The sequence below is a fragment of the Gambusia affinis genome, linkage group LG05, assembly GCF_019740435.1.
Source record: "Gambusia affinis linkage group LG05, SWU_Gaff_1.0, whole genome shotgun sequence".
NCBI classification, from domain to species: Eukaryota; Metazoa; Chordata; class Actinopteri; order Cyprinodontiformes; family Poeciliidae; genus Gambusia; species Gambusia affinis.
In genome coordinates this window covers 13,405,395-13,426,141 of record NC_057872.1, presented here as the reverse complement: position 1 = coordinate 13,426,141, position 20,747 = coordinate 13,405,395, and the positions used below count along the sequence as shown (strand labels likewise).

Sequence of the window (20,747 nt, the reverse complement as noted above, 5' to 3'; positions counted from 1 at the left end):
CCACGATACTTAATATACACTTTTTTTTTAATTTATCTTTTATTCTAAATGCCAAGACCACATATCATGTCATATTTCTTTACCCAGGTAACAACTGTTAGTGGATTACTCTGATTAATATTAAAAGTATAAATACATGGTGCATTTATTTGAAAGGAAGTTTTAATACTAACTGAATAAATATACTAAAATTACAAAGTAAAATTTTAAAATTTTAAACACATCTTTACTAGCAATCCCAATAAATATTGCTAGCACTGCACCACCTCTTGTTCCACGTCTCTGTAGATGTTAATCTTCCTCGTTTATTATTTTTAGTTTCGATAAAAAAATATGTAACACTTTTTTTCTTCTTGTTCCAAAGGTTTGGATGAGCATCATGCCTGCACCTGCCCCGGCTGTCCTTTCTTTAGCTCCTCATCCTCCTTTGAAACTTTAACACCCCGACAGTCGCTATCCTCATCTCTGTTAGCTCAAGCTTCATGCCAGCCCAAAGACCTGAGCATGAACCTGTGCTCTCCAGACACCACCGGCGCCGCATTGGAGCAGGAGTCCAGGCCGTCCGACCGACCACAGACCAACGATGCGGACAGAGGGACCCGGAGCCAGAACCAAAACCTCGATGCTCCCTTAAGATCCTCAGCAGGCTCTTTGGCTCCTCTCTCCATGTTTCCCTGCTTCTGTTGCCACCGAGGAGTACAAACCTGCGCGCACCTCATGAACAGTCAGGAAAGCGCAGACTCCCCCTTTTCCCACACCCACGCCCACCATCACTTCCATCACCACCACTGCCCCATATCGTCGTGCGTTCCCTGCCCTCAGCTGGCCCGCTCTGCACAGCTGTCTGCTGCCATTCCCTGCCTGTCCTGCCGATGCTCGCTTCCCACCTGTCCTCAGGTCTGCCGCCATCAGCACAGAGAAGCCCAGCAGCAGCAAGAGGACCGAGGAAGACCTCATCTGTCTCTGCATCCCTGCATGCACTGCCCCGCCTCTTTTTCCAGACCCTCTCAGCTGCTGCAGCACCAGCGCTCCGAGCATGCCCATAAGCAGTCAGGCTTCCTCTGCACGGAGTGCGGCCGAGCCTTCAACTCGCACAGCAACCTCCGCATTCACCTGAACGTGCACACCGGCGCCCGGCCCTACTCCTGCACTGACTGTGGGAAGAGTTTCAGCCAGTCAGGAGCTCTGAAGATCCACAAGAGGATTCACACAGGTGAAAGACCGTACTCCTGCGACTTTTGCGGCAGGGGGTTTCCCCATCTGGCAGGGGTGCGGGCCCACCTGCGGACTCACACAGGAGAGAAGCCGTACAGCTGTACCCTGTGTGGGAAGTGTTTCACCCAGTCAGGAGCTCTTAAGATCCACACCCGCATCCACACAGGAGAGAGGCCCTTCGTCTGCAGCCTCTGTGGGAGGGGCTTTTCAAATCGCTCCGGGATCCGCTTCCATTATCGCACAGTCCACTGCCTGTCAGCTGAACACGACGGGGAGGCGAGACCCAAACCAACGGGATGCTCTCCGGGGCGTCCAAGAACTCTGCCTTCGACCAGCGGTGGACCTGTGGCGGACAGGGCTTCAGCTTCAGATCCTCTCAGTTCCACCGAACTGGTCCCTACTAACCATGGGAGGATCCCAACTAGTGGAAACGAGAGCAGGTCACCAGCAGAAGGAGCAGGCAGTAGCAGAGAGGAGTTGCCCTATGCCTGCGAGGATTGCGGTCTGCGTTTTAAAGACGCCCCGACCAGGAATCGACATCAGACCCTGGTGCACTACTCGCATGACGGCCGGGTGGAGGAGGAGAATCGGGGAGAAAGGAGTGAAAATGTTCCGAATCAAAACGAATGAATTGGTGTCAGTGCCTTGCAAAAGTATTGACATTCCTTGAAGTTTTTCCCTATTTTGCCAAATTACAACCACATAATTCAGTGGTTTTTTGGGGGGATTTTGTTTTAAAGGCCAACCGAAATTGTTGTATGAAAAGAAAGTGAAGGCAAATGGATATATCCATCTATCCATCCATTTTCTTACACCCTTATGCCTTTAGGGTTGGGAGGATGCTAGTGCCTATCTCAAGCTGTCAACGGGCGAGAGGCAGGGAACACCTTAGACAGGTCGCTAGTTTATCGCAGGTAAATGGATATATAATTTACAAAATCTTTCACAAATAATCTGAAGTGTGATGTCCATTTCTATGCAGCTACCAGAGTAAGTACTTTGAAGAACTTCTTTTCTCCCTCATTACAGCTGCAGGTCTGTAATTAGCTTTGCACATGGAGACACTGGATTACTGGTTATTGTTATTTGTTTCAGTTTAGTCAAATTGGATGTAGAGCCTCTGCAATCATCTACTTTAATCTAGAAACCTAATTACGAATTATATTTAGAGCTGGACTTTGACTGAGCCATTGAATCTGCTTAGATTTAAATTACTCATTTGCAGCTCTGGCTGTATATTTTGGGTCATTGTCCTCCATGAATGTGAAGTCATCTGCAGCCTCCATCTAGTTTCCCATGGTTTCTGATCGGTGCTGAATAGAATATCACAGCATGATACTGCAGCTGCCATGTCTCACTGCAGGGATGGAGTGTTCTGGACAATGTGATGTTACAAATCACCATACGTAGTATTTCACATGTAGTCAGAAAAATTCATTTTGGTCTCCTCTCTTTTTTTTCCACTTCTTCCATATGCCTGCCGTCCTTGATGGCTTTATTTACTAATTAGGTGACTGCTCAAGCCAGAGAGCACTTGATTTTATTTTTGGGATGTCAGAGGATTTCAAGTTCACAGGGTGTCCCTGCATCCTTAAAAAGTCGTAAATTAATGGATCTAAAATTAAGGCTTTAAAATGTCTTAATCTATTAAAATTCAAGTTGGCCTTAAAGACGTATTGAATTTTGTCGTGGCAGGACTATTTAAGCTGGTGTATTTTATGTAGTTTTTTTTTCTCGCGGGACTTTACGTCAGTCAACAGTAGCGCGCATTACGTTCTGTGAATCGAAGCTAATCAGGCTACCGCTAACAAGCTGCTACTTGCAGCTCATTAGTATAAGATGTATAGTCATAGTATAAGATATAAGATGGCTAACTAGTTGGTTAGCTAGCATTTCCCCGTCTGTCATGGGTAAATGCACACTTATAGGCAGTTTGTCAAGCACCAGATTTACCTATGAAGAATTGTATTTCAAAAGAAGTTGCTGCTGTAGAGGGAAATACTGTTGAGGAGAGCAGGGACTACAGATGCCGAATGACGTAAGAAAAAAAGATGAAAAGGAATTAATTTTGTTAAAAATGCTAAACCATGCACAATGTTCCTCCCACTTCATATTTATGTGTTTATTTAGTGTTGGTGGCTCACATAAACCCCAATAAAGCACGTTCAAGGCTTTACCGAGTTCTGCTGTTGACAAGGTATCAAAAGGTGTGGACACTTTTGCACGGCTCTGCACCAACAGGGCACAGCAGCAAAATCTGTTCACTGTTTTGAAGTCGTTTTGTGGTTTGTTTCATTTATTGCTATGTGCAAGTACGGTAATTTGTCTATTTTATTTTATCACGTTGATCAGGTGTGTCAAACTCCAGTCCTCAAGGACCGGTGTCCTGCAACATTTAGATGTGCCTCTGCTGCACCACACCTGAATAGAATAATTAGGTCATTAGCAAGGCTCTGGAGAACTGATCTACACAAGGAGGAGGTAATTAAGCCAGTTTATTCCAGCGTTCTCTACCTGTGATGCATCTAAAAACTACAGGACACCGGCCCTTGAGGATTGGACTTTGACACCTGTGACTTAGATCATTTACACAATGAGGCAGACTTGACTGAGCCCTGATTAGTGTTGTTGTGTGGCGCCATTGCAAGTTTAGGACCATCTCTTCCAGTAAAAAAAAAAAAAACAGCGTATTGTTCTTGATTACATTTTTAATTGTGCCTTATTCTGTAGTGAGCGGCAGCTTCAACACGAAACTTTTAAAAGCCTCAGTGTTAAAGGCTAATTCAAGAAACAGCTGACTTCTTTTTTAGAAGACTGCCATTTATATTCAAAGGATACAATTCAATGTGATTAGAAAATGTGCAATTTCCTGCCTTTTCTTTTAGTAATATTAGATATTGTATTTTTATACAAATTTAAGAGTGTACACAGAGGTATGCCAGATACCGCATGTGACACACATATGAAAGGCAAATAATCCAAAATAGTTTGTTTTGTATACAGTTTTAATAATGACCTCCTCTTTTAATTTAGTTTAGAACTGCTTCCTACAACGAGGACAGTGTTTGTGTTGATGCAGGTCCCTGATGAAAGTCACACTGAAGGTATGAGAAACCTTTCATTCTCTCGTCACACTTTCATCCTGTATCTTTGTGCCTTTGTTGTGTTACAACTCCCAAGTACTTTAACATGTTAATTTTCCAGACACAAAGTTACACATGTCGTTCAGTATCAGACATCTGAAGCTCACAAGAGCCACCTAGTGGTTATATGTGGTCACAGCTCCAAACCAGTGTAGCATTAACGGTGTTTCTTCAAGAGTCTACAAAGCGTTGTGAACAGTACGAGCGAGTTACAATCTATCCACTGTTTTGCTTTAACCTTTTTAAAATGACGGATGTGTACATTTCTGTAAAAGTGCAGCTTGTGATTGAACATTTCATTGGTAGACTCACTGCGTCTCAGACGCAATCAAACCTGTAGTTTCTTTGTGCATTCTATGGAATAAAAACTGTACAAGTCCATAACTTCCTGTAAGGAAATGTTTTGTCAACATGGCTCTCAGATCTTGTGTACTGACTGGTCCACCCTGATATCCTCTATGAATACAGGGGCTGGGGGGCGGGGAGTCTATAGTGACTCCTGATGTCCTGGGGGTCTATAGTGACTCCTGATGTCCTTCAACATCTCTCACTGACACGTTCACCCTGCTGAGCACGTTCTGGGTTAGTGTCGTCTTGGGATCTAAGAGTTTCTCTGGTCCAAATAGATCTGCCCTCCACATCTGATCTCCCTGGATTCACAAGGGCTCCTCATAAGTGTGCTTTTGCACCAAGGAGTCACTTGGCTTGGGCTCTGCGTAGACTTCACTGGCAGGGCGAGGGCCGCTGGCGTGCAGAGCAGGGGTGCAGTAGCCATTGAACAGCACCCTATGTGAGGGGCAGTCGTACTGGCTGTGACCGGAGGGTGCATGAGCAGGTCTGTGCATAATGCCGTGAAGCAACCCTGACAAGCTGGGCGGTTTGTGCTCAGGGGGCAGCTCGCTGAATGGAGTGGCGTACTCGGGCTCCGGGGGAAGCGGCTCGGCGTACTCTGGAAGGTTGCCAGGTGTGTCGTAATGGGCGCAGGTGAATGGCGTGGTGTAGCCTTCATCCGAAGAGGGTCTGAATGTGGAACCGACCTTCTGTCCAACAGATGTAATGCCAGGAGCAGCATAGTCTGGGAAGACAAGAAAACCAACCCCCGACACAAGTCACTTTGTTTTGTCAGGTGCAGCTGAATAACAAAGAAATGTTTATTTATTTCAGTGATGTAATTCAAAAATGAATTCAGGACTAGTTACAGAGATGCATTTAGAGGTGGCAACTATATAGTGATGATTATTAAAATCGAGTACAGAAACAAATAAAGCTCTAGTAGTGTATTTCCCCTTAAACACAGGCTAATAAGGAGCAATGGATGAGAGTTATAGCCTTCTAGTTCTTATATCAGTTTTGATAGATAGTAGTATAAAGACCCTCAACTGATATGTAATGATTCAGAGGAGCTAAAAAAGTCCTCTTAAGTATCTTTTTAGAGCTGTCCTTTGATTTGCAGCTATTGAATAACAATTTTATATCCTGGACAGCTGCTCAGCGACGCTTCATTGCTCAGTTTTACGACAGGGTTTATGAGTGGATTTACTGGTTCTGGACGTGCTGATGACATGTCCACAACCAGTAAATCCTGGAGGTCGTCAGTAACACTTTTTAGATTTAGCCCAACAGGAAATAAATGGATTATGGCATAAAGTAAATTTAAGAGCAGTGTAGTTTGACTTCTTTAGGGCTCTCGTATAATGTCTAATTGTATCACATTGTTAAAATAATTAATATTTCTGAATGCTAATAGATTAATAATTATTGCATTGATGTAAAAACAGGACCACAAATGGCATTATTTAGGTAATGGGGAAAATAAAAAGTTTGGAAAATTATTTTCTACATAAAAGAAATCTTATCAGACTACAAATGGACCTAATTCCGAAGCTCACTAAGTGATAATAATTAAGATTAACATGTGCCAGAATCAACACTTTAGTTACTGAGAATCTGTGTGAAAAGCTGAATCACAAGCTGAGGGGCTCGATGAGGCAGCGATGGGACTGGTGCCTCTTTAAAGGGTCTCTTTCAAAGCAACTCTGTGGTCCGAAGAAAGGAATGTTTATGCAGAGACGGGCGATGCGCTGAGCCAGGACAAAGAATGGTTAGGCCTCAAAGAGAGCCTGGTTGGAGCTGCTGAGAGTGACTGCTGATGACAGTGGCAGGACTGGGTTGACCCAAGAGAGCAGAAAACGTTCGTCAGTTCTCACCGTTCAGAGGGGGGCTCGGCAGAGCGTCGTGCACGCTTCGCACCAATGGGTAGGAGATGAGCTCCGACTGCGGACACGGGAGACTCTTTGCCTTAAAAGCCTGACAGCCAACTGATGTAAAGATACACAAAGTCAAATTCAGCGTTTTTGACTCTAAACTTGAAATATGTTAAATTTAACAGCTTAACTCACCTGTGGGTAAGGAGCTCTTCATTACAGAGTCTTTTTTCCTGCAAGAGAACATATGAAGGTATTTTACAACTAGATACAAGTTTCATGGACTTTAGCAAGTTTTCATGAGTATGGTATTGGTAGTAAAATATTTCTCATCAGATTTAAATAAGTTAGAATTGCCATATACTGTGCTGGTCAGATGTTACCATAAACATACACTTATGATTAACATTAATGTCATATTGATGGCTTTACTTAGAATTGTTCTTTTTAAACGACTGAATAAAACAGGTCAAGAACACAGACAGGCCCAAAACTGGTGTTGCAGGTCCAGTTCCTCTTCAGGCTGGATACTTTTTATTTAGTTTTTCCCCACAGACGGTCTCAGATTTTTCTAAAGCATGCTCTGAAACACACTGTTGTGTATTCTATGATTCTATGACAGCTGGCCATGTGCAGAAAAGCTCTTTGAAAATCATGAAACTCAATGCCTCACAAGTGGCAATAGGAGTTCCTGTGCCACTGATTTATCCCAAACATGTTAATGGTTTGTGGCAGCCTCTCTTTAACATTTTGATTTCAGAGTAACCTTACTGGGATAGAAAGACCTGGGTATGTTGTAGAACCAAAGTTAGAATGAACACAACATCGATGCACAATACCTTCGCTTCCTCCAGATCCCAGCCAATAGACAGCTCCCACACATCACCAGTCCCAGGACCACTCCCACTGCTACGATCACTGGCTGACTGTGGGCTGCAGCAGAATATGTGTGGAAGGACAGAGTGAGGTTCGCTGAAACAAGACTAAAATCAATTTACATGCAAAGTACATACTTGGTGTTGTTTCCACAGACAGGGTTTTCTCAGTGGGAGTGGGTGAGGGGCTTGGGTTCAGAGTATCCTTGTTAAACTTGATGGATGGAGACTCTGCTGGAAAAGAAGCAGCACCTTTACGTCTGTAACACCTGACAGTCAGTGTAACTGTGTGGACAGATAATATTTGACTCGAGCAAACAGGATGTGCTCACCTCCGGGAGGCCGTGACCTCGGTGTGACCTTGGCTGCAGGGCAGCCTAAGAGCTGAACCCGAGCAGAAGCTCTGGTGTGCCAGCTCAGCGGCTGAAGTCGAACAAATCGAGCAACGACAGCAGGAAACAAGCTGTTGAGCACCCTGAGGTGGCCGTCTGTGTATGCCTGAAACACCTGGGAGCGAATAAGGAAAAACAGAATAAATTTAGCAGCTGTTAAAGAACCCTGCAGGACTTATACTGACAAAAGTTTTGTTACTTTTGTGTCTCTAACAGTTCAGTGTTGGAAGTGACATTTAGGTGCTACTAGGTTGGATTTGTTCCTTTGCCATACTCTCTGTTCATGAATAAGACTATCAGATAAACTGACTGCATGTCAGACACATGGTGGAACACCAACCTTTTTTTCTTTGCTCATAGCATCTTTGTAAGTCTTCCAGCTCTTTCTGTCCTTGCTGAATTGCAGACTGTAAGATTCCATGTAGCTCCCTGATGATCCTGTTGTCACTAATCCTGGGGGGAAACAACAAGAAGAAGCATGTACATATTTATTGTGAGTTTTTTTTCCAATAAACAGCTTAGTTGGAGCACCGGTTTCTCTCCTAACTATATTTATGCTCCCATAAACTGTTCTTCTGTCTGCCATTCTCTCCTATTATTTTTAATTATGTAGTCTTTGCATTTACTACTGCCACCAAAATCATTTGAGAGCGATGGATTCCACTCTTTGTTTTATCTGTCCTAAAGAAAGCCATCCTGGTGCATTGCTTCTGCGCTGAGATGCATTTCTTTTCCTAGACAAGCAACTGACAGTGATATTTCTGTTCCTGTTTTCCTGCTTGCTGGCCCAGCATTAGTAATACACCTGGCAGATTTAGATTTGGAATAATCATTTATTGTGACCAAAATAGAAAATACTCCTAGCATGATGATTCAATGTTTATTTTTCATGTCTGTGCTGTAAAAGTTTTTTGTTTTTTTTCCCCAATAACTACATGTGCTTTGTTATCTTTACAATAGAAAGTGCCTTTTAGCTCTCTTTCTTTAATAGGTGAAGTCACTGATTGAGATACTTCTGCCCACCAGTTTTCCAATAACAGAGAACTCCTGGACCATCTTTGTTTGCTCCTTAAATCCTTCTTGCCCTTTAACCCCCTACTTGTTGTGAAAAATGGACAACTATACTGGACTGGATTCTGCTTTAGGCATCTTCCTGTTCAAAGGGAGCTGTTCCTGTTGCTGCATGCTTCCTCAGGATGAGGGACTGCTACAAAGCCAAAGACCCTAATAAATTGGCTGGCCTTCTTTAGGTAGAGAGAGTAAAACCGATTTAAATTATTGTAATATTAGGACCAAATTGGACAGTTTCCAATTGGAATCAGACAAATGAATTGAACGGGACTGGATTTTACCATTTAACCTGGACACAGAAGGGTTCTAAATAAATGGAGGTAATGTTAGTTATTACAATATGTAATATAAATTAACTGAACTGACAAGAATTAGAGAAGCAAAAAAAAATCTATATATGTTTTTTTACCCGTCACAGTGCTCCTTTCAGACAGTTCAATCTCCACCCACGGGTTGGGATCCCTGTGGTCTGCTGTCCAGAGCAGGAAGTCGTGGCTGTTGTCTGTGTTTCTGGAGGCTGAGAACACTGTGTGCTCTTGACTGTTTTTGTCCCAGAAAGACGATGCATTTAGAGCAGATACAGCCAGGATGTTGCTACATTCTGTTTGGGAATGAGAGGAAAGGAAGAACGTGTCCCATTGTTTTACACTCTGTGCTACAGAAACGCTTGTGTCTTAACTATGTTAATAACAAAGAAAGTTTTCTATGCCATGCTGCAGAAAGCGGACTGCTAAGGCATTATGAGATGCCAAAATTTTAAACTCAGCAGCTTAACACAGAGAATAAACTCAAGGAATGTAAATAATGCCCTGCTTGAGGGTGAAACCCTGATTTGTAAAAAAAAAAAAAAAAGCTCCTACCTTTGCTAAACAGCAGCTTCTTATCAGATAATGACCCCCTGTCAAAACGGTATGAAGGAAAGGTCAAACAGGCAGCTGGCAAACGTCACTGTGATCTTTCATTGAGATAGCAATGCAGGAACCAACGTTTTAGAGAGGACTCCATTGGCGAACGTGGATTCATAGAGTGTGAGACTTCTCCCCTGATTCACAGTGATCCGACCTCCCAAAGCGTCAGACGTAGCTCCACTGTGGACCGCCGACTTGCACAAAACCGAAGTCTGTGACATTTATGAGCAAATACAGTACTTTTAAACTTGAGTTAAGTTTTAAATAAAGGAAAGGAAAATGTGCCCTTACGTCTCTGTAGCCCTGCTCAGAGTTTCCCCAAATCTCCCCCGGGACATTTTTGCATCCAGCTGGGCAATACGAGCTGAGGAGCAGAATCACATATCGGAAAGAACACAGTGTCTTGCAAAAGTATTCACACCACTGGAACTCTACATTTTGTCATATCAAGACCAACACAAAGCAGCCTGTAAATGTGAACAGGAACAAAACTTAGGACTAAAAAGCTAAAAAAATAAAATAAAAAAAAAGTATCCATCTTCCCATCAGTATCCAAGGTAAAGCGTTGCCACAGTATGATGTAGCCACTGCCATGTTTCACCAAATGAATTGTAACTGCAGCAAAATACGGTTTACAAAGTGTTACAAGAGCACTACTTGGTGTTGGTCTATGAAATAATATCCAAACAAAAGTTAATGTTATGCTTATAATGCAACCAAATGTCAAAAACTTCAGCAGGTCGGATTGTGTCTCGGTCTCTGTATCAAACTTACCTTAAATGCTGGAAGCTAAAATGGGATCCTCTTTGTAAACAACTAATCAGATCTGTAAAAAAAAAAGAAAAAAAAGCAATCAGATGCTAAAATTAATCAACACTCATAAAAGGTGTAGCAACATGGTTGTCTCTGGCTTACACAACAACACCCATGCTCCCTCCACACACACACACACACACACACACACACACACATACAGCACAGATTCAGGATGAGACAGTCTGGCATGCTCTAAGCTTTCTATATTAGTAGAAAGGCAGTCGTCTCTGTAATGTGACTGACGCCTTTGTTGCCGTCCCTTAGTCACACAACACGAGTCTCGCCAGCAGCTCTTCTGCCATCATAGTTAACAGTTAGAGGTCTGTGTCTCTGCTCAAGACCTCAGCTCCAGATGCCAATGGATTTTATAAACAACTAAGTGAAAAACAGGAAACTATGATACAAACTGCAAATACAGAGAATCTCACTGGAAAAAAAAAGAGGACAGTCTTTTTTTCAGTGAGATCTCGCAGCGAGATCCAAACAATCATTTGTAGCATCCACAGAAAGATCCAAAACGCCCTAAAACTTTATTTATGAACTAAAATACCCAGAAGTATGCTAATATTTAAGCCCCCCACCCCATGATGGATGGTTTGCCGCAGGACTCAGCAGCACTTTTTCCTTGTTGGGGGGAAAAAGGGAGGCGAATGACCTGAGTCAACCTGCGACAAGGAGACTTGCTCTTATTACTGAGTAAACACAGCAATGGAGAATGAATGCCGATAAGCCGAGACACATATACACCAATACACGTGCACACACACACACACACACACACACACAGGTAAACATTAACAGAACAGTGAGCATGACAAAAACACCAGTGAAAGCTTGTAAATAAGAACACAGACAGCTGGTAATCATGCATTAAATGAAGCTGGGATTATGTGCTGTTTGTGTCCTGTAAGGGCAAAAGCACAGGAGTAATACAGAAACTATGTACTCCAGGATAGTGATAGCCTACTGTCTCTCTAAACACCACTTGTTCGTATTGTGTAGCCTAATAATTAAGCAGAAAACAGGGATTGCTGCAGACGTACCTGGATGCTGGTCCGTTGCATAGGAGAGCAGAAACCCTCGCCCAGAGCGGTGTGGGCCAGACATGAACGTTACCGTCACTTCGTTGGTTTCAAGAGTCACATTGTTCATGGTTGCATTAAGCTTTCCACACACTGGGCCTGGAAATAAACAACCAGTCAAAGTACAGAAAAACAACAAAAATCTTGAGTAAAGTTAAATCAGTTCACTCATACCCGTTGGACTTTTGTACATTTTCTCAAGTTGTGTTTGATTTTCTGTTTTGCTTTTTTAGAAATGTTTTCCAATTCAAAATCAGAAAGAGGGTGTTTGTCTTCAGTCTTCCTATTTGCAAAACCACATTTTGTTCAAACAAAGCTGTGCATGTTTGGGAATATGCCGTGTTGGCTTTTCACACGTAAAGGTGGACATTTTTTTTGCAATCCCTGTTGTGAAACACGGGGGCAGCAACTGTCATGCTGTGGGGATGTTTCTTTTGGACAGGAAACGGGGAGCTGGTTGGGTTTGACGGGAACGTGGTTAGAGCTGAATGTAGGCCAATCCTGGGCTACAAGAAAAATACTCACCACACTCTGATTCTTATTTGTCAAACTCTTCCTTTTTTTTTCTTTTTTTTTTAAATTCCTTCTACTCCACAAGCACACACTACTTTGTGTTGATTACATATAAACCTCATAAAACACATTGAAGTTCGGCGTTGCAGCATTACAAAATTTTTAAAAGTTAATGAAGCATGAATAGTTTTGAAAGGACTGCTTTTCTTCAGACTAAGTAAATGTCTTTTGATATTTTTTTCTTGTACTTTTACATCTAATTTTCAAACCATCTTCTAATCTGAATCACTAAGACATAAAAGGTTTTCTTGACCCCAGGGACGTTATCTTAAGGCATTTTGTAGTACTAGTTCGTCTTAAAGATTTCACTTTGGGCACAAAAAAACCACAACATAAAAACTGATCCAACAACAACAAAGGGATGATGAATCTCTCAGGTCTTCACTTATTTTACAAGCACATACTGTTCACTACAGAACATTGCAAGGACTGGAAAGAGACTAAGTCAAACAGCTAAAGTCAAAAGAAAAGAAAAAAGGTTTTAGATCCAGAGGCTGGAAAAAAGAAAAGAAGATCCGTCTTCATGGAAGAAAGATAAAAAGGTATCAGTCGTGGTTTATTTCTTTCTCATTTATTCTTCAAGAAACCTCGTTAAACTTCTAGTGCTGTCCGTTAATAATCCTCTTTATTGAATGCAGATACAGAAAATATACGCATTCACAATCATAAGCAAACAAATAAGCTACGGCTGTGCTGGTAACCTTGCACTGATAGCAGACAAGGATTTTGATGGCAATCAATGGCAATAAATGCTGGAGTGTCAATTGGGCTCAGAAAAGAAGACATTTCTCAAATCCCTGATATTTATCCATAATCTACATTAGCAGCAAAAGACAGAAAACAATGAACGCTTTTGGGCTTAAGTAAATCCAACAACCTTCAGCACAATACTTATATCGCCATAATCTCCCAGCCTTGATTTTTGGTGCGCTGTCAAATATCTGTAGCCTCAGGACACAACCTGACACAGCTGGTTGCAAAATGTACATGCGCTTGTTGCAAAATAGGGTTCGTCTCCCATCGATGTTTCAGCTAAATGGCATGCTATGACTGTAGAGCCATGCCAGTAAGTTCTCTACTAATAATGGTACGGAGCATTTAAGTCTGTCAGCAGGTAAACTGGCAAAACGCTGACTGCGTCTGAGATCCCAACGAAATCGTAGGTGAACTCACCCAGTCTCCGTTCTCCGCTCTTGCCGGTGATCACGATGGATCCGTTTCTGCAGCCTGGGCTGCTCTCGATGTCAAAGTCTCCAAACAGCAGGCGGAGCGTCCGGCCCTCCTGGACACGCAGCCTCCATTTACACCAGGCGTTGCTGGGATAGGTGCCCGGGTAATTGGGAGAGGCTATGGTACCCGACTCCGTTCCCAGCAGCGCGTGTCCACAACCGTTACCTAACGGGAAGCAAGAACAAAATTAAGAGGGCAGTGAAAATAAATGATAAGTAAATAAAATGTCAAAAAATAAATTAATTCTGAATATCCAGAAACTAAAAGTTCATTAATAAATGACTTATCTATGACTTCAGCTGTACAATGTATTGACTTTTAAGTCAAGAAATAAGAGTATTGACACAGTATTGATTTCTCTTGAATTTTTTCACCTTTTGTCATATTAAAACCTAAACTTCATTTTAGTACGATGTTTTTTTTTTTTAACCTTAAGCAGAACTTAATGGTGAAGTGGCAGGAAAATACCACAAAACTTGGCATAGTTTCTGAATTGGATTTAGACCTGGACTTTACTGGGTTAACACATAAACATGCTTTAATATAAATGTATAATTGTAGCTCTGACTGAATGTAAAGTGTTGCTGTCCAGCTGTTTGGGAGACATCCATCCCTCAGATCTTTTGGCCTCCTCAACAGGAGAGTAGCATCCCCACAGCATGATGCTTCCACCACAAGGTTTCACTGGTGCTGTTTTATTTTTTATTTTTTGTTAATTATATATTTGAGTGTTAGAGACTTATTAAAGTTACTTTTGATCTTTAATTCTTCATGACTTTGGGGATTGTTTCAGTCATTTTGTTGGTAGCACCGTTGCCCTGCATCAAGAAAGTGTTAGGTTTCTGCCACACTTGGCCAAAAGGATCAAATGTAGCTTTTGTAGGACTATCGTCTGTACTCTGTATTCATGTAGACAGATTTTACTTTCAAACCAGCTGTGAGAAGTGAATTATTGGCTGCACTTCAAGCAAAAGTCAAATCATCTTAACCGCAGACAGGTTCGTCATAACTTTCCTAAATTGAATAAAGCGAATATTAAAGGCTTTGGTGAAGCATTATTTCAGGACAAATGCATAACAAGTCCAATCAGAACAGGCCCTGCAGACATGGACATGTTTATATTCATAACTAAGTGATGACACAACTAGTTGTGAAGGAAATTCCTCAGACTGTAGCATAAGATGAACAAGTTGCCAAAATACTTCTAACACAAAGGTTAAAAGACGAAGAACTGCATATTTTGGAGGAAAATCTATTCATATGGGAAAAAACCCCAAAACGTTTCAGCCTTTAATTTGTTACATCCTCTGGCCTGAGTGCGCTGACTAAAACGCTTCTACTGGAACTGAAAACACAAATATTTAGATACCTCGTCTAATATCTGTGTTGCTCATAGGAAAAACAAAAAGAGTCAATTGAGTCAGAGATTAGTGCTGTGGAAACTGTTTGCGCAAATTCAAGCCCCCGCAAAAACTCCAGAGGTGACATGTACCGAGAATGGTCAAAACTTGAGTAATACACCGAGGCCGGACTGAGCCTAAACATCACTCCCCCCCTCCCCTTTCCCCCTCCACCCATCCATATATGGCTCCCAAACCCCCAGATAACCTTCCTCTGTCCCTGTGTCACACATCCTGCATCACACTGGCCACCCCCAACTTCCCAACAGCTCTTCAAATCCCACCACAAACCTTTGAATGCTGCTTCCCCTTCTCGGTTCCCCAAAGGATTCTGTGGAAATGCCAGAGTGACACGCTGTTGCTGTGGGCACCAGAGCATGGATCTGTCACTTTCCGGTGGGAGCCCACAACAGCGGCAGTGCAGGCTGCGTTCTGGGTGGCTGCTAATTGTCTCCTGCTGGCTGAACTCCTTCACCTGCAGTCACTCTGACAGAACCCGTCTGGTTCTGATTGCATCAAGGAGCCGATGCGGCGCTTCGCAAAAGTATTTATGCGCCTATTAAACGTTTTAGAACCGCAAACTTCAAAAGCACTTTATTGGGGATTTTATGTGATAGACCAGCAGAAAGCAACGCAGAAAAGGGCCAGGAAAGTGAGACACGATGCTTATCAGAATAAGGTTCAAATAAAAATGAATTTGTGCTCAACCCACTTTACTTTGCTAATACAAGCAAAAAAAACCAACAAAAAAACAACCAAGTATTAGTAGAGATAGTCCACTTGTGTGTAATTTAATCTCTGATTAAATACAGCTTTTCTCTGAAGGTCTGAAGTTTGTTAGAGAATATTGGAAAGCAAACATCATCTTGAAGAGCAAGGAACAAAACAGAAAGGTCAGGGATAAAGTTTTGGGGATGTTTGGAAGGGTTTGGTTATAAAAAAAGAAACCTTTGAACATCTAAAGGGCACCGATTAGTCCGTCATCTGAAAAATATAACGGGTAAAATGACAACTGCAAACAAAGAGTGTGTTATTAAGAGAAGTGCTGCAGCCATGGTAGCACTGGAGGAGCTGCAGAGAGACACAGCTCTGGTAGAGATAACATGATTTGCATCTGGTAGAGCTCTACATGATTTGCAGAGTTCACGTTACATGTGAACTTTGCGGAGGACTAGTATTTTTGTGTAAAAGTGTGAGGACGAAAGTTCTTGTTCAAAGAAATCCAAAAGTATGTGAAAACAAGATGCCCCGGTCACATGAGACCAAAATGAAACCTTCTGACCAGCAGACACGACACCGTTTGTGTCGCAAAGAGACAGTTTACAGAAATTTAACAATTTCCCAGTGGGCCAACATGATGGTAGCAGCATCGTCCAGTGGGAATGTTTCTTCAGCTGTTAAAGAGAAGCTAGTTAGATGGCAAGCTGGAAATTCAGGGCACACTTTTGTTTGTAGAAAGAAATAATTGAAAGCCTGTGATTTTGTTGTACACTTTTGCACTAGTTGGAGGTGCAGTACGACTTCAGCTTGTTCTGATCAGTTCAGGAGATCAACAAACCAGGGATTTAAAGCAAATGCTGTTTTTTCCACTTAAGTTTTTTTTTTTTTTTTGCTGGCAGGTTCTTACAGGTCCACACTGGCAAACAGGATGTTCACCTGTCCTACCTGTCACTGCATAGGATTATCCCCTACAATCTGCCAATCACTGCGGTGTGAAAACAGAAAACAGGCTGAAGTAGAGCTCCCAAAACCTGTCCCAACCACAGCTAATAAGGATTACTATTTCAACAACATGATTCAGAATCTGCAATTCACCCTGGACTTAATCAGCTTCCGATATGTGAGGAAACCAAAACCAAAGAGCCAGACGAAATCAACAAAGAAGATGGTTTGTGGGTGTGTAGTCACAGTCTACACTGGAGTAGTCATTTGTCTCTCTTTGCCTCTGTGTGTAAATATGGTCAGTGTGATTCAAGCTAAGGGCTTGAATGCAGTTTAGAAAAGCCTGTGGTAAGGATAGCTGGGAGCAGCAGGTAAACACATGGACAAGGAAGAGTATTCAAAGAATGTGTCCAACATACCACATGGGCGACCTTTGTACCTTTTTAAGATACAACATTCTACAGTCCTATTCATAAATACATTAATCAAAAGTTGATTTTGACTCATACACAGCAGCAAATATGTCCCAACTTTCAGAAAAAATGTTAGCTGGGAAACAAGCATTAAATATTTGTCTCAGAAATGAGTTAGAAAGTTAGGATACTAAAAAAAATTAAGCCACGTCCTAAAGCTTTACCTGAACTCATGTCGCTTTTCCGACGTTATTAACAAAGTGTTATCTTGTAATAATGAATGATTTCCCATATTTAGTTTTAGCTGTTAGTCAGCAAAAAGCTAACGTGATGTTAGAAATTCTGTGTTACGTCGCAATCATTTTTGTTTGTTTTACCAAAAGCGTCAACAGAAAAGGGATTTTTCTTACCCTCCTGACAGCGAACATCACCTAAACAGGCACAGAAAGCAACCCAAAAACTAGCAAAAACAAACTTTATTCCATCCTTGATGTTTTTGCTCTTTCCAAGCATGATTTCCAGCCCTGTCCGAGGAAAAAAGTAAGGTGCATACTTCGATGCGTCGAGTTCTCGCTTCAATAAAAACTCGCAGGAGAAAGAGCTGCGAATTTACTATTGGCCACGAGTCGTAAACTCGTCTTCCTATTGGTTAGGAGGACTACCAATCAAATGATCCCGGGCATTCCATTCCAAATGTATGGGACTCCAAATGTGTCTCTATTTGTTCACTCTAGCACAGTGGGTGTAGAGGTTTTTATAACACTATCTGTGTAAATGCTATGTTTACGAAAAGCAGCATACCAACAAACTATCTAAAAGACATAAGGAAAGAAATAATTTTGCCCACGAATAAAACAATCGTGGGCAATTCATGCTTTATTCATGAATAAAGCATGAATAAAGCACATGCTTTATTCATGTGCTTTTTTCACATGAATAAAGCAGTGAAGTTATGTGGTCCAATTATGATTTCAACATGAAGTCCAAGAGAGCATGTTCAAGAAATATTATCCTCCAAAAGAGGTAAATGACATACACTTTTAGAAGTTACTCTAGCAGTACAGATAGATACAAACTAAAGTCCCAGGAAAAATACTAAAAAAGGAATGTGAGAATCATCTAGCACTATGTGAGCTATGTTGTCCTCACTCAGCATCACTGATCAGCCCATTCTTACAAATTTGATCCCACTGAACCTTTTCAAAAGTCGAAAACAGTCCATTTAACTCGCAAAATCACAAAAAGCAACAATTATTAATCCCTGTTGTGTGCCTTTGCTCAATAGTTGTCATCAATTTAAGTAAGATACTGCCATCTACTGGTGAAATATAGGCAACAGCAGAACACGTCAAGCCTTGTAGTCCTAGAGCACTAAGAATATGATACTCAGATATTAGTGAAGTCTTTCGTATGCAGTGTTTTCTGTTTTCTGTGTGTGTTTGTGGTGGAGGAATTTAAATACCGGGTGAATACCGGGCAGGGCCGTGAACTTTTACAGTGGCGCTCAAATCCAGCCTCACGGGAGCAGTTTGACCGAGTTACACATCGCGTGCCAACAGAGCGGTTCTCGTGACAGCGGGACAGATGCTTCTCAGGCAAACGCTGCGTTGGCTGCAGGAAGCGCAGCGACACAGCTTGGCTCATACTGCCGTGTCCATCTGAACAAGCGGAGGACTAATTATTTTACGCTGTTTACACCGTAGAGTGTGAGGAGTGTAAGTGGACCCCCCTTCCCCCCCTGTGCATCCTGTGTGGGACGGGAACGCGCGACAGGAGTGCGTGATGCCGCACCAACAGACGTCAGTGTAAGACTGTGAAGAGGGTAAGCAAGGCACGCAACTGTCCGGGTATGCTAATCCAATGTAGACTATAGTTTGAAGAAGCAGCTGAATATAGCCTATTTAGTTCATTATAGTCTGTCTGATACTGTGATCAGTTCTCTCTTCCTTTCGTTAAATTTCCCTGAAAGACAGGCTGTTTTTGTTTTATTATTGCAAAGGCATCAACTGTATTTGCGTTCACTGTCAAATTGAAAGTAGCTTGTGAAAAGAGCTTAAGAATTGAAATAAGTTTCCCATCGTGCCTTGTCTCACATAAATGACGAAACATTTCAAGTTTAACTTTCTACATTTAATCCGGACATTAAAATTCCTAAGGCTTATTCTGTGTTACTTTCGGCCTCACAGCCTTCCTGACACTGCTACAGCAATGCCACTATTGTTTGAAATTTTCCCCAATTACTGTTATGCGCCACGGTGTTTGTGTGATTGATTGTTTTGTGCCCATCTAATGAATGGACATTGACATTAAGAACCTCTCTGAAAACTATGGGTTATTTAATTTCACTAACATGCTCCTTCTGGCAAAAGATCTTTGTATGGAGCTAAAGATTAGGAAAAGAGCATTTTCTAATCTCAAAGACTTGGAGTTCATCACCAAGGATAAATCCATCGGTCATTGAGACAGTCATTTTTGGCATACTGTTTTAGCAATGATATTTTGGAGGAACTTTAGGCCTCTTCTGTTGCCTGATGTTTTTGTACAATTAAATTATTTAAATTTCTTGTCACCTTATTGTGAACGATAATTTTAGCTAAACAATGTAAATAAATGTCAGGATAACTCAGGAAGTTGATCAGATTCCCTACAAACAATAGCAGGTGTGAACTCAAGACCACTGAATACTAACAATAAATCAAACCAGGGTATTGTGATTTTTCTTATCCCCCATCCAATAAATAGTTTTTTTTTATTGAACTGTGTGGGACCTCTCACATTAAAGTTGGAAAATGTTCTGAATAAGCTGCATTCCTCATCTAGAAAATCCCAGCATGCAGAGACTGTTTTAACCCTGGCATGCATTAATTCTGGAACACTATAAAACTCAACAGGAAAGGATTTTTATTCAGATCATGTAATGAAAAGTACTTGTGTTTGATCTGAACATTAATGTGATTCACCTGCTGTCTCTGTACAGCCCTGCTGGGAGGTGTGATGGCTGCTGCCGAATGGGTCTCTGAGCCTTCAGGCAAAGTCATGGTGGTTAAAACAGAGAAGCAGGATTGCAGGGACAACAACCATCAGAGACAAATCATCCTGCAGCTAAATGGGTAAGAAGATTGCGCTGAGGGGTACCAGTCTGCTCATTGCCTGGGAGTTTAAATCTTAGTTTTCATCTCAGAATCACAGGGAATACAAAACAGAAAACAACAAAACCATTATTTTCCCAGCATATCTGTGTATGAGCTAAATTGGTGTTGAAAAATGCCTTTTTGTATTTGTATGTGCTGTGTATTCGTAAGTTAACGCAACAGTGCAGAGAAAGCAAAGTAATTTAATTTCAAATGTGAATTTATGTCGCCCTCTGCAGGCTAAATAGCGACAGTGCTGGTAGTGCCACCACAGTTTTAGCGATAGAGACGCATCAACGTAAGTAAAAGCATGCAAACCAAAAATAGTATCTCTTTAAAACTTAATGAACATATACAGAAACACACATTTTGTTCCATACAACAGAATCAACATGTATAGTACTCAGCATACTGCTGGGTGACAATCTCACTGTTGTAATTGTTAGACTATTCTTCCTGTGATGTTTTTTTATTTTGTATTTTTTTCTGTATCCTGTAAAGGTGACTGTAAAGCTGATGAAACAGAGATAGAGTATGGCTACCCCATTACTTGTGGAGACAGCACAGCAGTGCTGCTGTTTAAGAAGTTTGTCTGTCCTGGGATCAATGTACAATGTGTTAAGGTAGGTATG

The 20,747-nt window shown here is 41.7% G+C and overlaps 2 protein-coding genes across 7 annotated transcripts in view; one reads left to right on the top strand and one right to left on the bottom strand.

The window, feature by feature from the left end:
• LOC122830639 (glucocorticoid modulatory element-binding protein 1-like) overlaps positions 1 to 20,747 on the top strand; it is a 32,503-nt gene that overhangs the window by 793 nt on the left and 10,963 nt on the right. The window contains exons 1-5 of one of the 5 annotated variants that reach the window (XM_044116153.1): positions 2,587 to 3,253; positions 4,249 to 4,319; positions 19,962 to 20,094; positions 20,355 to 20,413; positions 20,617 to 20,738. In XM_044116153.1, coding sequence (XP_043972088.1) covers positions 3,171 to 3,253; positions 4,249 to 4,319; positions 19,962 to 20,094; positions 20,355 to 20,413; positions 20,617 to 20,738 — 468 coding nt within the window. In that variant the 5' untranslated portion in view covers positions 2,587 to 3,170. The other 4 variants (XM_044116154.1, XM_044116155.1, XR_006370565.1 and 1 more) reach the window with 4 other exon arrangements.
• si:dkey-34d22.1 (discoidin, CUB and LCCL domain-containing protein 1) lies at positions 3,809 to 17,559 on the bottom strand. 2 transcript variants are annotated; one of them, XM_044116151.1, is made up of 15 exons: positions 17,395 to 17,559; positions 13,453 to 13,674; positions 11,668 to 11,805; positions 10,583 to 10,634; positions 10,100 to 10,172; positions 9,887 to 10,020; positions 9,761 to 9,798; positions 9,310 to 9,501; positions 8,170 to 8,282; positions 7,770 to 7,944; positions 7,576 to 7,671; positions 7,402 to 7,495; positions 6,758 to 6,795; positions 6,566 to 6,676; positions 3,809 to 5,433 (listed from the first exon to the last, which is right to left on the bottom strand). In XM_044116151.1, the coding sequence occupies exons 1-15, from the start codon at positions 17,495 to 17,497 to the stop codon at positions 5,015 to 5,017; spliced, it is 1,998 nt and encodes a 665-aa protein (XP_043972086.1). In that variant the 5' UTR covers positions 17,498 to 17,559; the 3' UTR covers positions 3,809 to 5,014. The 2 variants fall into 2 exon arrangements, with proteins under 2 accessions (XP_043972086.1, XP_043972087.1); XM_044116152.1 differs by having other exon boundaries at positions 7,576 to 7,668.